This window comes from Vidua macroura, chromosome Z (genome assembly GCF_024509145.1).
Source record: "Vidua macroura isolate BioBank_ID:100142 chromosome Z, ASM2450914v1, whole genome shotgun sequence".
NCBI classification, from domain to species: Eukaryota; Metazoa; Chordata; class Aves; order Passeriformes; family Viduidae; genus Vidua; species Vidua macroura.
Genome location: NC_071611.1, coordinates 23,338,616 through 23,357,078, shown reverse-complemented (window position 1 = coordinate 23,357,078; position 18,463 = coordinate 23,338,616). Strand labels below are relative to the sequence as shown.

Genomic DNA, 18,463 nt, shown 5'->3' with positions numbered 1-18,463 from the left:
TTAAATTCCTCTTCTGAACTATTCAGAAACACTGATAAATTCTTGATCAAACTAATTTCAGATTAATCAACAGACTCTCAGAGTCTCATGTTAACTGAACCATCTACTTTTAAGCAGTGGATGCACTTTAGGACCCAGCAGACCTGACAAAAATCAGCATACAAAAGAAAAAGAATAAAGAAGTAGAACTTCAGATTACATTTATATGTTAAAACCTTAACAATTAAAATGGATGTCCACACAATAAATATGGAGGACTCGGAAGCCTCCATGCTGCTAGAAAGTTACAGCCTAGTTGTGATTACTCAAAGTTGGTGAGATGAACCCCATGGCTGGAGTGCAGACTGTTCAGAAAGAACAGGTGAGGAAGGAGAGATGGATATATTGTGTTTGTCTGGCAAGGCTTGGGTAGCAAGCAAGGGGGACTACATAGGTTGTCTTCTCTGAGAAGCTGCCAGAAGCTTCCCCTATGTCTGATGAAGACAGTGCCAGCTGGGTCCAAGATGGAACCACTGCTGACCAAAGCTGAGCCCTGAGCCCATCAGGGACAGTGGTAGTGCCTCTGTGATAACATAGCGATGAAGGGGGGAAAAAAGTTATTGGGCAGAAGCAAATTGCAGTCACAGAAGAAAAGAGTGAGAGTGAGAACCTGCAGACATGTCAGTGGAAGAGCAGGCTTCAGAAGGTGCCTGAGCTGAGATAGGAGCAGGTTTGCTGGCAGGACCTGTGACCCCAGGGGAAAGTCATGCTGGAGCAGCCTGGTCCTGAAGGGCTGCACCCCATGTAAGGGACCCATACTGGAGCAGTTTGTGAAGAAGTGTAGCCACAGGAGTGACTCACAGAGAAATGCATGGAGGACTATATCCTATGGGAGGGTCCCTACACAGAAGCTGAGGAAGAGCATGAGGAGATCACCCCCTGAGAAGGAAACAGCCAGAGAAACAATGTGTAAGGAACTGATGGTAACCCCCATTCTGAATTCCCCTGCACTGTCGGAAGGGAGGAGGTAGAGAATCAGGAATAAAGTTAAGTCTAGGAGAAAGTGGAGAGTGTGGGGAAGGTTTTTGGAGATTTAGGTTTATTTCTTACTATCCTATGCTGATCTGATTGGCAATAAATTCAAGCAATTTTCCTCAAGTCGAATCTGTTTTCACTCTCGTGGTAATTGGTGAGCGATCCTTCCCTGTTGTTATTTTCATCAATGAGCTTTTAGTTACATCTTCTCTCACTTGTCCAGCTGAGGACTAGAGGAGTGACAGAGTGGTTTTGGTGAGCACCTGGCATTCAGCCAGGGCTGCTTCCACTGTTCTGGTTTAAGTCTGTATCCTAAACGTTAAATTTTATTATAGTTCAGTACACTGTACAGATTTTTCCCTCTAGATGCCATACAATATGGTCTGACAGCCAACCTTAAGTATCTTCCTATTTACTGGAAGTTTTTCTAGCATCACGTCAATGATGCAGTCAGTGTAATTCCTTTACACTGCATTAATATTGAGAACACGCTGCTGGTTTTGGCTAGGGTAAAATTAACCTTCTTCACAGTGGCTGGCTGAACACAGAGCTGAAAATACAGAGATAATTTTGTTACTGCTGAGCAGGCTTGCACAGAGCCAAGGCCTTTTCTGCTTTGGTACTGCCACACTGGGGAGGGGACTGGGGGTGCTCAGGAGGAGACGCAGCCAGGACAGGTGACCCCAGCTGACCAAAGGGATACTCCAGACCATGTGGCATCATGCTCAGTGTATAAAGTGAGAGGAAGAAGGAGAAGGGGGTGGCGGGGGTTGGGGGGCATTTGGAGCAGCGGTGGCTTTTTTCCCAAGTCACTGTTGTGTGTGATGGGGCCCATCTCTCCTGCAGCTGGCTGAACACCTGCCGGCCCACGGGAAGCACTGAATTAATCCCATGCTTTACTTCCCTTGTGTGTATGGCTTCTGCTCTCCCTTTTAAACTGTTATCTCAACCCCTGAGCACTTCAGCTTTTACCCTTCTGATTCTCTCCCCACCCCACTGGTGGGAGAGTGAGTGGCTGTGGGGGCTTGGCTGTTGCCTAGGATTAAAACCACAACAATATATATCACAACAAAATCTAAACAAAGACTTTCCCATTTTTTCACTGACACTCCATGTAAGTAAAGGAAGTGGATATTACAGCAGAAAAGACGTCATCCTTGCCTAATTGGACCGTCAGGTGTATGACAAACAACAGATGAATGTTTAACAAGGTCCTTTTTATTCTGCCTAATTAAGCAGTTGGACACACCCATCTGTTAATGGTATTGCTTTGTATAGCCAGTGCTTGTTGCACGATGTGAATGTAAGCTAAACAGGCCACATTCTGAAAGAAGACTAATTAACCTCTCCAAGTGGGAAAAGATACTGTCGGGACTCAGGTGCTGAATGCAACAAGGTTAGTATTTCCTCAGTATAATGGGCAGAACTTAGACAAACCTGAAAATTATTCCTTTCCTATAAATTCTGTGCAGTTTCATGTTGTCTGTTAAATTCCCAAAGGATTTTTTAATATACCCAAATTCTCAGTTGGAATCCTTCTGTTTTCTAAACTTGAAATATGAAGACAGAATGATTTAAGAGTGTAACTTACTCTAACACTAATCAAAAGAGATTGTTAAAATGTGTCAGATTATGGTTTGTTTTGTTCCTGGACTACTTCACACTGAACTAATTTACTTTTTTAAGCGACCAGAGTTTGCAAAGTTTTGTTCAGCTACATATGCTTTATTGTTAGATCAAATAATGTAGCAGGCTTTAATTCAATGCAGAAAATGAAAGCCTGTAATTTACTTTCAAGTGCAGCAGGAAATTTCTTTTTTCTCCTCTAGAAGCCTAAACAAAATATCACAGAAGATAAACTGACCTAGATCTCGTAATCACATGCAGTAATGGCAGGCTTTTAATAGTCAGAATAAAAGGCTAATCTTAAGATCTTATCTATTTATAATGATGAATAGCCAATATACTAATTAAGAATTTGCAGCAACATAATATGTTTCACAATAAAGGAAAACTCAAAACATTGTTTCAACAATTAATACGGAATGCTTGGTTCCTGAACAAGAGTATAAATGGAAACAGTTTTCAGTAATCTACTAGTTTCACATAAGCATTCCTTTTCAATTTTTGCATAAATAAAAATTTTATGAATAATTGACTTCATAACTGTGTTGTGTTACCCTAGAGCAGAAGACAGATTACACAAGCTATTCACAGAGAAAGAATAGAATATTACCATAGTTTCTGGATACTAATGTATTTTCATGTTAGAACCCCAGTGTCTTACTAAACACTATTTGATCACTTGTCTTCTCCCAAGGTTCTTGTGAATACCAAAGTAGGCAGCTGGACTCTGCCTGGTATTAGTACTAGTTGCTACATATTGCACTTAGTAATACAAATTCCCTTACTCTTCTTTCAGCTTTTCACAGATTTATATAGGAGTAACAGTTAAATGAATGGCACAGAATGAAGTTTAGAAGCTGTCTCTCTGGACTTACATATATATTTCTGAGTAGTAAAACACTGTAAAAGAGTAACAAATTGGAAGGGACCTGTGCAAGTAGAAGCTCGTGGTAACTCCTTCAAAGAAAGTCCATAATATAAAAAAAGCATTGTCTTGATGATCAGTTTACTAAGTCCCTAAGAATGGTACTAGTCATAGTCAACAGCAATCATAATGAAATCCCGTATTGCCAGGAGATCACAACACACAAGTGCTTAGATTGAATGACTACTTCATGACACTCTCACTTTGATCTACGTACTAATTTTACCTTCAAAACCGTCAAAATTATATCTTCTCTTGCTGGAAAATGAATCAGTATTACACAGCAGCCTTACCCATTAGTACACACCAGCACCAATATTACGCTCACTTACAGGTTAAAGCTTCTCAAATTTTTTGTTGTGAGAAAATTAGCAAACCATCAAACAATTACATTTGTGCTATTCTAAAGCATTAGTTTGCCCACTAGAGAGTCTATGAGTAGAAAAGTCCAAGAGGTGCCTTCCTTCATCCTGGGTGAAAGGGTGTGAGGAAGAGGGCACTGATATTGCATGTCAACATTTGACTGAACCGGCATTGGCAATAGGGCTATGGTTTTTATGACCATAGGAGCTTCTCTGAGGTTAACAACTTAGGAGAGCTGGGATGCACCTCATTAATTGGGGCAGAGATATTTCTGTCAGCATGACAGCTGACCTGGTTGGAAGGGACTGGAAAAGGAGTGTTATGGGGAGGGAAGCATTTTCCAGCAGCCCAGTGAAGGAATGGCGGACAGGTTCAACAAGCAAAGGCCTTGGGTGACATGAATGAAAGGCAACATATAGTCAAAAAATTAGGCTTAAGGAGGGTCACCTCAAGCATGTGTATATGAGCAAGATTTATAAGGAAGCCACACAGATCTTCTTTTAGAAATCCACATGATGAAGTGCCTCTCTGAAGAGCTCATACGCGAAGAGGTATACAATGGCCTCACACTCAGCATGGTGAATAAGCATGAGGAATAGAGACCTCTGTGCACTTGCAGGCTATCACCTTGTTGAGATGACAGTGATGTGCTGGGACAGCAAACATGACTGAATGGCAGCAATGGAGGGACATAAGCTATCTAACCTTACAGTTTGTTTTTTTCAGAAGTAAAAATGTCTTCAGGCAACAATCAAGGATGAAGTTCACAGGAACTTCCTTGTTAGGATGGTATTTTGTAGTGTTTAACCAGAAACAAGTTTTGATAAAGAATTTTATTACAGAACATTTCTACAAGTTTAGTGTGCTTTCTAAGTTGCTATTTACACTGCTAATTCTAGTGCATTATGGCTTTTAATTCACACTAGTCAAGCATTATCCATCTTTAATAGTACTTAGATACTTTTCAGATACTGAGGCATCTGTCTTTATTATATTAGCATAACTGTCATGGGCTGGAATAAGCACGTTCACAATCTCCCAAAAATATCTCTATGCAGAATGATAGTTACAATATCAAATGAAATTTCTAGCTTGAGCCAAGATCTTATTCTAGGGCACTAATAATAACAGCAGAATTAATTATAAAGTCTAACATGTATAATGCTACTTCTTCACACATTTCAAAATTATTGACAACAAAATGTATTTTGATTACTTTATGAGAAAGAACATGAAAACAGGAGAACCACCTGAACAAAACAGCTTTTTTTTGCTTCTGCACAATTTATACAGTTATGAAAAGAGATCTCTAGGTTGCTTCGGAAGTGAGTTATGGGTGTTTGGGTGGGTTTTTTTCTTCTAGTATGACATTGTGCTGCAGTCCTTTCATGAAAAGACTGAGCACGTACCTGGTAATAATGAAATAAAGGGAGAAAAAGTGATGTCAAAATTGAGACTATATTTATATTGACCACTCAGTAGATCAAAACATAAAATGAATAAGTAAAAAGATTATAGCTGGAAAAATCTACTTTATTAATAGAATGAGCAGAAATAGCTTATGTTCTCCATGTGTCACCTCTGTGTCATAAATTTTCTGTTTGTGATTCTTACTGTTGGACATTCACCAAATGATAATACAGTCTCAGAGACTGGAAGGGACCTGCTCAAGCAATGCTACCTACCTACCTTCTGCCCAGGACCACGTCCAGCTGATTTTTGAATACAGCCAATAATAGGAACTCCAAAGCCTCTATGGACAACCTGTGCCCATACTTGGTCAGCCTCACAGAAAAAGCTTTGGTTCAGGTTGAGAGAGGACCACCTCTTGTACCTACACTGGGCACCACTGAAAAGAGTCAGATCTGCCTTAGCCCATGCCATAACTTAACACTTAAAAGTTATGATATTATTAATACACTGACATCTTTCAAATGCCTCAGTTAGCCATTTCCTCACCAGGTATAAGAAGAAGGAAACAATTAATGTCAGAATTATTGCCCCAATGGCTGTGTTGATAATTTTTTTCCTTCACCCATCATTGTAGCAGTAGTTAAAAAAGATGGTGAGACGAGTGACAACCCACAGTTCCCCTATGAATGGGGACAGGGAAGCCAATTAAGAAAAAAAAGAAAGAAAAAAAAAGGAGAGGGGAAAAAAAAGGGAACATAGAGGGAGAGACATAGGTTTCACCCAATAACAGCCTACAACATTATATTCAGGTTATCATATTATCAATATTATTTGCCAAACTAGAATTTACATTCACTGGATAGGAAAGAGGCTTAGGATAAAAACTGATGAAAGCTCTTAAAGGGCTATTTAGAGCTCTCTAGAAACTAAAAGCGGCTCAATATTAAAGTATCTTTAAATTTTGGAAAATGTACAGAATAAAAGGTTAAACAGCATGATCCTGTCTTGCTACATCGTATTAGAGAACAACAGCTCTAATGCAAGACTGTGCATCTAAGGGAAAAAAAATTAAGAGAGACATATTTTCCCTTATTCTGAACTACAGCAAAGTTTACTTCAAAATCCATATATCACAAAATTATTGGATTCCAAACCACTAAGCTTTTGGTTGTTTTAGTTAGAATGCATAAATCTTAATATTTCAGTTTTTGAGAAGCTGAAGCAGTTCAAAACATTGGAAACAGTATTACAGGCTCACATATACTTGACATGATTTTCACGTAGACAGGATTGATACCAATATATAATCCTAATCCCCACAATATTTAACTGAAGTGCCTAGTATACATAATACAGTAACCCTGTGTATACAACACCTTTGAGTTAGGTGAAATTCTGTATTTTTTCTAGAAGTATTGCATTACAGTACGATTAAAATTTTATATTCCTTTAACAGAAAGTGTTTTGACAGTAGCACACAACAAAACTAAGTTTATGCTAGAAAAATTTACTAATATGTGTATGTTAAGTAGATGTTTAAATTAAAAAAGGTATCACATTGTCTGGCAGTATTATACCAAGTTTTGGACATTTACACTCTGCAGCTCCTGTTTCTACTACATGATACTCTTCTCTTGACTAAGATACAGAATACTGCTCTGAGATTTGAGAATCCTAGTGAAAAATACTGTTGACACACTGAAAGTTATTTGGAGACGTATATTCTAAACATCTCAGGTTTAGGCTCTGAAAAATGATGATAAATTATCACAGAATTGTAGAATCATTAATACTGGAAAATACCTCCAAGATCAAGTCTGACCTTTGACCAAACACGGCCATGGCCACTAAACCATGGCACAAAGTGCCATGTCTGCTCATTGTTTGAACACTCCCAGGGATAGTGACTCTACCAGTTCATTGCGCAGCCCATTCCAATACTTAACCACAGTCAAAAAATGTTTCCTAATATCCAACCTGAACCTCTCTAGGCAGCTTGAGGCCATTTCCCCTTGTCCAGTCACTTGTTGCCTCGGAGAAGATGCTGACCCCCATCTTGCATTGTCTCCTTTCAGGCAGTTATACAGTGGTAAGGTTCCCCTGAGCCTCCTTTTCTCCAGGCTGAATGCCCCCATCTCCCTCAGCTGCTCTTCACAGGGTTTGTACTCCAGACCCTCCTCAAGCTCCATTGCCCTTCTCTGGACATGCTCCAGCACCTCAGTGTTCTTGTATTGAGGGGCCCAAAACTGAACACAGGATTTGAGGTGTGGCCTCATCAGTTCCGAGTATGGGGGGACAATCCCTGCCCTGGTCCTGCTGGCCACACTGCTGCTGATTCAAGTCATGATGGCTTTCTTGGCGAAATGTGAAATCCATTTGGTCACTGAATACAGAAGCTACAGCTGTCTTTTATCTGTGAAAGTACAAGGAACAAGACTTCAACAAGAATATTTTAACTCTGCCACCAGTAAGGACTAGATTGCCTTAAAACAAAGAAGCAAGCTAAGACAAATACTTTCTATATTGACCAGGGAAACATGCAAATAGTCTTACAGCTGGTATATCTGCAGAATTACTTCAGGGATAACTACATGTAATCTACTTAAAAATGAATGGAACAGATAAAATCTCACCAGTTTCTCCCATTCCTGTCTTCCTCGACCTGCAATTTTATTTTGTAAGAGAAGAATGTACATCATGCATGTCAAGAGACAAGTTTGTGACTATTTTACTTTGCTAATGACTGAGACATCATCTGAGGCATATCTTTCCTTGGAGCTTTCCTTCCCTGTACCAAGAAGGTCTATTTGTGAAACGTACTGTTTTATTCTTGCTCTGAGACATTATGTCGCTTGCTTAAAACAGAAAAATGAAATAAATTCTTGTTCACCTTATACCCAGATACCCAAAAAGAATTTATTAGAAATCAGAAGTACAGTATTTTATCACATTGGATTGTGTGCCACAGTTTGCAACTATTTGCAGGAAACAGATGAATTGAAATATGTCTGAAAATAGGTATCAACCCTCTGAAGAAACCCAAAGACCAGTGTATTTGATCAGTGCTTCTTAGCTTGTAACAGACTAACCAGCTAGTAATAGAGCATAAAAATATGTGTGCCTGAAATTTGGAGATTTGATCAGTGTATCTCAGAATATTACCATTACAACAGTCCCAATTAGCCAGTAATAATAGCTGCAATAATTCACACCTTAGCTGCAACTGGGACTCTGCTTGGTATGGTGTCAACTCACATAAAATGGAGAACAAAGTGCTGAGAATGCAAGATAATTCTGAAATACAATGCAATTAGAAAAGAATTAAGATGTTAACAGGCAGGGAATGTAGAAGATGATAAGAACACAGAGCGCCCAGATGAACTTCATCATTCTCATTTACATCTGTCACTCTGCACCTAGCAGCTGTGTAGCCAAACAAGCCTTGCTTATCCTTATACCTTTCTCCCAAATTACCCTCCTATCCTAAATTATTCTTACTCATGCTTATGTTCCTGCTGAAATAGGATTAATTAAAGAAAAAAGAAAGAAAAAAGAAGGAAAAAAAGAACTCTATAGTAATCATGCAGTATTGGCTGAAATAGAGTCAATTTTCTTCACAGTTGTTGGTGTTGGGACTATGTGTTGGATTTATGCTGAACATAGGACTGATAAAATAGAGCTGCTTTTGTTATTGCTGAGCAGGGCTTACACAGAGCCAAGGCCTTTTTTGCTTTTGACACTACCATGCTGGTGAAGAGACTGGGGGTGCACAAAAGGTTGGGAGGAGACACGGCTGCAACATCAGCATATAAACTGGGGGAAAGGAGGAAGAGAGGGACATTTGGAACAGTGGCATTTGCCTTCCCACATCACCATTATGTGCAATGAGGCCCTGTTCTCCTGGAGATGGCTGAACACCTGCCTGCCCATGGGATGCACTGAATTAATTTCTTCGTTTTTATTCTGCCTGTGTGTGTGGCTTTTGCTTTTCCTATCAAACTGTTTTTACTCAACCCATGAGTTTTCTCACTTTTCCAATTTTCTTCCCCAACCCAGTGGCAGGGAAGTGAGTGAATAGCTACATGGGGCTTAGCTGGCAGCTGGGATTAATTCTTAGGAGTCCTTTTTGGTGGCCAATGTGAAGCACAAAGGGTTCAACAACAGATTTGACTCAGATGCACTAGATGAAATTTATAGCTAATGCAATTTAGCTAGTAAAGAGAAGGCTCCTGTACTTGCCATGGGGTTTGCTTGCCTGACTGAATATGTGGCTCACTAGTGGCCACTTGTTGCCTTTGCTGCTCATTGCAGTGCTGTGCTGATCACTGTGTTGTGCCTGAGAGCATTTTGAAAACAGCCATGGCAAAGTGCCTGGACTGGCAGGTGGCCAGGGAATTGGGACAGTTTTCTGTGCTGCTGTACTGGACAGGCTGCAACACCCGTGTGAACCTGAGTAGGATGAGTCCATGCAGGAGCAGGAATCCACTTTCAGTCCATGGAGGTCCCCACAGTGAAGCAGCTGGATAACTGAAAGCATTTGGGACCTCGCAGTAGGCTCATGCTGGAGGATGTGCAGGTTCCTGGCAGGACCTGTGAATACATGGAGTCAGGAGCCCACCCTGAAGCAGGTTTGTTGGCAGGACTTGTGACCCTGTGAGGGACCCACGGTGGAGCATGCTGTTTCTGAAGGACTGCACGTGGAAGGGACTCAAGCTGGGGCAGGTCATGAAGAGCTGCAGCCTGTGACAAGGACCCATGCTGAAAAAGTTTGTAGAGAACTGTCTCCTGTGGGTGGTACCCCCTGATGGAAGAGGGGAAGCAAGAGATTCCCCAGCAGCCTGTTTTGCTGAAGACCATGGTGAAGCATGCCATCTCTCTACAGCCATGGACGTTAATGGTGGACCACAGCAGGAAACCCTTGCTCCTAGGCATGGCAGAAACAAGTGAAGGTGTTCACTGCAATGTTAAACCATAAAACCTGGCCCAAAAGGATGAGGAACAGAGCTTGTAACGGATATACCTTTAAACTGTTGCTGTAAGCTATGATTTGAGTTGCATCTTACAGGAATCACCATGACACTAACAACCCAAACCAATGGAGGAGAAGACTTACAAGAAGCAGCTCCAGTGCAGCAGGGACCTGACCTAGGCTGGCTTTGGTGCCCAGTTACTCCATGCAATACACCACCTCCCCTGTCCCAAAGGACCACCAGAATAGATGGAGCCCAGCCAGGCATGGACTAAATAGACTCAATGGACATTTTGTAAACATTTTATGAACATTTTGCTGACATGGTTCTCAGACTAAGGGAATGCTATCTGTGTATTATATCAAACAGAAAACTATTATATCAAATGGAAATTGGGTTGTAGTTAATGAGGTCATACCAAGTAGTATGGCACCTGAACATGACGTAAATGTGAGGAAATAAGGGCTGGAATGTACTAAGTTTAGCTGGGGTAGAGTTAATTTTCTTCACAGTGATTGGTATTGGGTTGGGTTTTGAATTTGTACTGAACACAGGGTTAATGATACAGAGACATTTTTCTTATTGCTGAACAGTGCTTGCACGGAACAAGGCCTTTTATGCTTCTTGTACCACCCCACCAGTAAATAGGCTGGAGTGTGGAAGAAGCTGGGAGGGGATACACTCAGGACAGCTGACCCCAACTGACGAGAGGGATAACCCTTCTGATTCTCTCCCCCATCCTGCTGGTGAGGAAGTGACTGAGCATCTGCATGAGATTTACATGCCAGATGGATTTAACCATATTAAAACCTAAAAATATTCCAAAGAATAAAATGAATTGATTCTACATTCTGTCAGAAGCACTGACAATGAAGCCATGAAGAAAGAGCCAAGTTTTGTGAACGCTTCAGTGCAAAACTTCATTACTGATCACTGATGAATTATGCAAAATGCTCTGGAGAGGACATGCAAACTTTTCCTTAGCATCAGAGTAATTAACTCTCCCTTGAAGCCTCAGTCAGCCCTGAACACTGGCATAGCTTGTTCATCATGGTCTGCACAGCACCAGGCAAACCTGGTGTCCTCTGAACTCGCTAAACTGAAAAAAAAATTCTGAAGTTATTTCAAGGAAATTAAACTTTCAGACCTAGGAACTGATCAAATAATTTACATGAAAGTGTGGAACCTGAAAACATGGAACTTAAAATGGAAAATTTTTTAAAAATGTAATATTTTGAATAACTTCAGGTCCTAGACCAACCACAAATTGGTGGCTTAGTATTTATGACTTATCAGAAAGCTTGTATGCTTTTAAACCATAACCTGATATATTTTGTGTATCAATGGACAACATTCCTCTCTCTTCCTAAGAGTACTTAAGAGTGTTCCTGTTTTGACAGCATTTGCTATAGTAGAACATTAATCTTTCAAGATACTTTGACAACTTTATTTTCTATTGCAAAAAGAATCTGCAGTGACTAAATTGTTTAAACAACAGACAGTGGAATGTATTGTATTTTATATCTGTGGTTTTTAAAAGGTAAAAATCCTAGCATATTATGTGCTTTCTATTTTAGTAATAGTAATAGAAAAAATATTCTCATATATTTTATTTGTGTTAATAGCTTTAATTATGTATGACTTTATTAACTTGCTTCAGATGAGTCTTTCTGATCCCCCTAGACAACAATACACTGTAACACATATTAAGTGTTGACATGTTAAAAATGTTAAAAATTACTAAGTATTTAGACACAACTGGAGTAAAGAAAATGGGAACTGTTAATATATCTTTGCAGTAAAGACAGCCAAAAGCAGATTTGACTGTAACAGGCATGTGCCTCAGTTCCAGACTTTAGACTGGAGGTAATGAAATGCTCTATCCATCTGTCCATCTTTGGATTCCGCAGAAGGGGGTAAAAAGAAAAAAGGAAAAAGGAAAAAGAAAAAAAGAAAGAAAAAAGAAAGAAAAAAAGAAAGAAAAAAGAAAGAAAAGAAAAAAAAAAAAAAAGAATAAAAAGGAAAAAAGAAAAAAGTGATTATATTTGATGTGGAAGGAAAGGCAGACCAGAAGATCAGAAGGGATTTGTTCAGCCTTAATAAAAGAAGTTTAGATACATAGAATTTCCTGAAGAAGGACCCACAGGAAAATTCCTCCTTAATTTCACGACATACCTTTGTAACTTCAGAAACATCCAAATGATTTTAGTGGTAAATATGATTACCAATGTTTCCCTGAGATAGCCTCCCCACACAGTCAATCTAGAAGCAGCCAGTTTCCAGATGACTTGTTTTCAAAATGCTAAAGATTATGCTTATACTGTAGCACAGTGACTATAATTCTCAAGTAAATCAGTAACCCAGTAGATTTTCTAAGACAACCTAAACCTTCATTAAAAAAAAAAAAAAAAAAAAAAAAAACCAAAACAGAGACTCAAGCAGAGTGCTTAGATTTCTTAATTCAACCTAAAGAAAAACTAAAAACCTTCTTCCCATAACTCATTTATCTCTTCTTAGAGAGATAACATCTAACATCTCAGGGAAAAAATCAAGTAAATCAGTAGTTACCAAATTATTAACCTATACTCAGCTTAACTAGACATTCTTGCTTACCTACTGGTATCTTCCTGGCATCAAAAGAGCAGAGATTTTTATAAGAAAACTGGAATGCTTTAGTTTCTTTCAGATAGGATCACTTACATTTAAGAAGTCTGTATATAGAAAAGTGAAAAAAACCAAACTGAGTGGCTGCAGCAACTGACAAATTGACTACAAGAAAGAATGGACTCAAATTAAACTAAGACAAGTCATTGACAGTATGGTTTCAGGTTCAACAGCCTGCATCTGATCCACTGTGGTTGTACACAAAAGAATAGTACAAGCCAAATACAGTGCAAGCAGACTGGAAGATGAAGTTTAAAACACTATACATAAGAAAAAAGACATAGGTTTTTGAGATAAGAAGATTTCCTATTAAGAATGAGCTTGGATCTGTACATCATCTTTACAAGTAAGAGATGAAAAGACAGCTCTCAGATAAAAATAGAAATAATAAACAAAATTCTACACCATTTGACAGGTGGAAATACTTAGATTTAATTCAAATGATTGGTCAGATGTAAGGAATAACTTCCTAGTTCACATAACTTTGCCTTACTAAGAATGAACTTCACCATACGCAACATTATTACTTGCCTGGCTTGTATTACAGCATGATACCTCCCCGTCTCCAGCTAAGAGACACAAAAATTATTTGTTCGTTCGCTGCTCCTATCCTTGTAGCATTACAGCAGTAGGCTTGTTATCCTTACTGAAAAAAGCTGTTTGATTCCTACTGCAGCTTTTCTTGCAGCTTTTCTTCCTTAAGGCTTCATCCTATACTATGAGTTTTTCTCACTTTGCAAAAATTACACTGGTGCTACTAAGCGGGTTTCTTTTCACATGGAAAGTGCAATCCCTGATGCCAACATTTGGAACCTGCACTGTATAAACAAACGTGTACTGTCTTTAAGTAGAGAAAAGTTTTATTGTTATAGAGCTAATATTCCAAGTCTGTCTACAATTTCATAGCAAATAGTTCTTACCTTACCCACAAAACAAATTGTACTGGTTTTTTTGTAGAACAACTGTAGCATGAAGAGCTGAAAGCCTGAGCTACTCTCAACTATTCACTCATTTAGCATATAGAGAGACAAATATTACTGGCAGTTCTACTACAGTTCAATGAAGCAAGAAAAAACTATCAATCATTGTAAGGCAAGTTCCTTGACTGCAAAAGAAAACTTGCCTGTCAGACCCTATGTAATTAGTTATGTTTTAAACAAGTTTGCTGAAGTGCTACTGTTCACATATGCCACATATGCCAATGCAGCTATTATATTTACATTTAATATTTGAGATTAATTGATAGGTATCACACTGTATACATCATGCTTAGATAAGTGCTTATTTTTTACTTCTGGTAAAGAGCAGCTTTCCTCTAATTCTCTACATTGTAGTTCAAGTTTCTGGTACCAAGTAGGAAAATGTGCCAACCTACTGCAAGATTTATTTTCACTATAAGTGAGTCAGCATTGATTTGCAATGTTAGATTTTGTTATTTCTATGTAAACAACACTGCCCACTTAACCAAATATTTATTTTGTCTTCATTCTAAGGAAAAAAAAACAAACAAAAAGCCACAGAACTCTACAACCATAATTAAAATACATATTCAGTTAAAATGTCTAAATCTGGTATCATCCCAAGTGATTCTCCATTTTTGGTGAATCGAGATAATGACTCAACTACCTCACTTGCTTTGAGAAGGCAGGACAAGAAATGTAGTTCAACTCACACCAAATACAAAATAAGATCGGTGGCAATACTTACACAAGTTGAAAAATTGACAGATTTTGTTCCGGTTCCTGATGTATCCACTATACTTTCACAATATATTTAGCACAATCTAAATGGTCTACTCACATTTGAAATGTCAAGGCTGCTTACTAATCAATGAAGCAGCCAGTCATATTGACTACTTTTTCAACTACAATGTTTAAACACTTCAGGCAAGACAGAAATTTCCTCATGAAGTACAAATTACACAAATCTAGAACACCAGGGCAAGCTGCACAGTTACCACACACCTCACCTAACTGAATACTAATGAAATATTCTTCCCTTCTTTTAATTTGTTTACTAGAAGAGAGATGGTGTATCTCCTAGAATAAGAGGAAGCCACAACAGTATCCTTAACTGAGTTTGGTGATATTTACAAGAATTTCTGTTTTTCTCTTCTTTCCCTTCCTATCTCTCCTCAAGCTCCTCATGATCCTCAAGCTCCTGGACAAAAGTTCTCTACACTGCAGAGACTACCTGCATGTTACTCCTACCTAACACAAACCTTTAAAAACGCATTAGTTTTGCACTTTGAAATGTGCCATATTTTATATCAACAGAAACAATTCAGCATTTGCATGGTTTTCACTTAGAGACAGTGCACACAAAAAACTGTTATACAACTACCACCTAACAAGACACAGCACAATAAAAGGAAAGATGTCTGAAGTTCCCAGTTGAAGGTGAATTTGACAAAGTTAAAATCTATTAAGACTTTGTTCTAGGACCAGAAATTTGATTTAAAATATAAATAAATTTCATGTATTTTACATGCCATGAATATAATGAGCTTTTACAGAGAATGCTAAAATATTAAAAAGAAAAACCCTGGAAGTTCTGTGCAGACATAATAGAAGTAAGTTCCTGACCTACAGGACAGAAGGAATAACTAGCAACCTTTACATACATGTATACATGTATACTTGCCTAACCTAAAAACAACACAAAAAGATTTATAAAGTTATTTTTAAAGTTGCTGTCTCTAACTAATTCTAAGATAGTCCAGATACGTTCAACAGAATCATCTTCAAAACACCAAATATTTAAACTTAAGCTTGCTACAGCTGAATGCCATGTAACCTGAGCAATTCATGTGCCAAGGAAACACTTTCATGTTTAAACTATTGATATGCACATATATATGCACAACAGGTTCCATCCTGAATTTTCCCCCTTGAAAGAATCTAGATTGTATTTTGCTACAAAAATCCCCAGCTGCATTACACAAAGTATTGAAGACAAGAAAAGGGAGATCATAACTGGCCTCTGCTCAGCACTAGTGAGGCCACACGGGGAGTGCTGTGTCCAATTCTGGACTCCTGTAGCAGTTGGGTAGCAGGGAGGCTACAGGGTTGGCTTTGGTAAGCTTTCAGAAACTCCCCCCATGTCAGAGAGAGCCACTTCCACTTGGTTCCAAGACAGACTCACTGCTAACCAAAGCTGAGCTGAACACCAGTGGTGGCAATGACCCTGTAATAACATAACCAAGAGATGGTAAAAAAAAGCCATCTAACAGCAGCTGATAAAGACAAGCAACCCTGCAGATATCAAAGTTAGAAGAAGGAGCGGGGAAAAGTGATTCAGGTGCTGGAACAAAGATTCTTGAACCCTGTGGAAAAAAACATGGTGACACAGTTTGTACCTCTGCAACCCACAGAGGTCCACAATGGAGCAGATATCCATTCTGCAGCCTGTGACTGGAGGGTCCTTATTGAATATCAGGAAAAACTTTTCTTTTTCTGTGAGGCTGAAAAACCACTAGAACAGCTTGCGCTATCTCCATCTTGAAGATTTTCAAAAGCCATCTGCATATGGTCCTGAGCAACTGACTTTTAAGTGACCCTGTTTGAGCAGAGGTTTAGAACAGATGGCCTCCAGAGTTTACTTTCCACTGCTGAAGTTTTCTTACCACAAACAAAGGGTCCTTCTCCCCTGACAGATCTTTGAAGTGCCAAGACAGAGTGCTTCATAGGCACCAACAGTTCCTGCATTGCTGCACTGCCTGTTGCTGAGTCCTCACACTAAGGGGAAACAGTCAGTCATTACAGGATCTGAGGAGACTGAGGCTTATCTCAGCTCAAAAAGCCACCATAATATGATAAGCATCCCGTGATTCAAAGGTTTTCACCTTTCCTTTGTTTGCTGTCCTCCTTAAGTCTTGGTTGTGGTGCAGGACCAGAGACTTATGTGTTATCACTGAGGGGCAAACAGCCATAAACTCACAGCACTTCAGTAGCCAGTGCTTTTGGTCCTGGCTCCTGCGAGTGCTCTAGGGCCCTCGGCATCACTAACGACTCCCAGCCACTTCCTCCTTCCCGGACCGCCTCATGCAGGTACCCTGTGCCAGCTGAGTCCCACTGGCTGGGCGGAGCAGTGTGGAAGGGAGATTTCTCCCGGAATGGGGAGCAGCACGCCTGGGGGAACGGAGCGGGAGGCAGGTGTCGAAGGCAGCTGAGGGGCGGCTCGGTCACTTTCCAGTAAGGTCTCCTTTTCCTGCAAGGAGACCCTTCGGGCGGGCCCTGTCTCCCCTCTCTGCCCCACTTCGGGCGGGCCCTGTCTCCCCTCTCTGCCCCACACGGGGACCTTTCGGGAGGGCCCTGTCTCCCCTCTCTGCCCCACACGGGGACCTTTCGGGTCTCTGCCGGCCCTGTCCCCCCTCTCTGCTCACGCTCTGGGTTCTCTGCTGCCCGGTTCCCGGCGCCAGAGAAGCTCCGGCACTTGCCCCGTCTCTTGGCAGCCCATGGCGCCCGGTGCCGCGGAGGCTCTGCGGGAGAGCGGCTCCGCCGCGCCGGCCGCCACGAGCGGGGGGCAGCGGGAGGCAGCGGCAGCCGGGCTGTGCCCCATCTGCCTGGGCGCCGTGGACAACGCGGCGCACGTGGACACCTGCCTGCACACCTTCTGCTTCGCCTGCATCCGGCAGTGGGCTGCCGTGCGCGCCGCCTGCCCGCTCTGCAGGCAGCGCTTCGGCCGCATCCTGCACACGGTCAGGGCGGACGACGACTACCAGGAGTACGTGCTCGGCCCGCCCGGCTGCCAGCAGAGCGCCGCGGCCGCGCAGAGCGTGCTCGGCACATCCCCGCGCTGGCGCTACCACCTGCGCCCGCGGCCCCACCGCCGTCCCGCTGCCAGGAGAAGGGGGCGGCCGCCAGGGGACGGAGAGAGAGCTCCAAGAACCTCTGACACCTCTGCCCGATAGGCTGCAGCGCAGCGCTCGACCCGCCCTGCCGGTGGACCTGCCAGCCTGGGGGCGCGGCTTACGGCCCTCATGTGCTTGGAATGAGCATCCAGAGGCTTTGCGGAGCACGCGTCTCCCGCAGCACCTTCGAATACTGCACGCTCTTTTTCTTACTAGTAGTAGTAAATTGTATTTTGTTTAAATTAATAAAGAGTTTTTTTCTTAACCGATGAAGTTTAACTTTTCTCCCCCACAGTGGGTGGGTGCGGGAAGGCAGTAGTTGGGAGAGGGGAGTGAGTGAGAGGCTTCATAGTGCTTAGCTCCCAGCTGGAGTCTAACCATGATATTCTACACCTTTTAAAATGAGTCATGGTGGCTTCCAGGGATAAAAAGGAGGAGTGAGCTAAAACTGTGACAGTTTTCAGGGGTACAGTACTATTTTCAAGAATTTCAGTCTGTCTTCTTAAGAGAACTTCCTATGGGCTGCAGATACTGAAACGAATTGCACTCCAAAAGTACAATTTTTTTTTTTTTAAACATCAGTGTTTCTTGCCGTGTATTAGATTGTCTTATGCAGATAAGCTGCATAGGTTAACA

General features: G+C 40.9%; 2 protein-coding genes across 5 annotated transcripts in view; one reads left to right on the top strand and one right to left on the bottom strand.

Moving 5' to 3' along the window:
* Positions 1-18,463, bottom strand: part of RFX3 (regulatory factor X3) — a 105,630-nt gene that overhangs the window by 55,362 nt on the left and 31,805 nt on the right. The window contains exon 1 of one of the 4 annotated variants that reach the window (XM_054004341.1): positions 7,319-7,369. The exons of the other annotated variants lie outside the window; for them this stretch is intronic. The gene's annotated coding sequence lies outside the window, so the exon portion shown is untranslated. Of the gene's footprint in view, positions 1-7,318; positions 7,370-18,463 lie in introns of those variants that run through there. 4 annotated transcript variants of the gene reach the window in all.
* On the top strand, positions 16,994-18,017 carry LOC128822584 (E3 ubiquitin-protein ligase Topors-like). The gene is made up of 2 exons (XM_054004345.1): positions 16,994-17,168; positions 17,429-18,017. Exon 2 carries the CDS (start codon positions 17,432-17,434, stop codon positions 17,885-17,887), a length of 456 nt encoding a protein of 151 aa, XP_053860320.1. The 5' UTR covers positions 16,994-17,168; positions 17,429-17,431; the 3' UTR covers positions 17,888-18,017.

Coding starts and splice junctions, on each gene's coding strand:
- LOC128822584 (XM_054004345.1), top strand. CDS start 17,432: ATGGCGCCCGGTGCCGCGGAGGCTCTGCGGGAGAGCGGCTCCGCCGCG.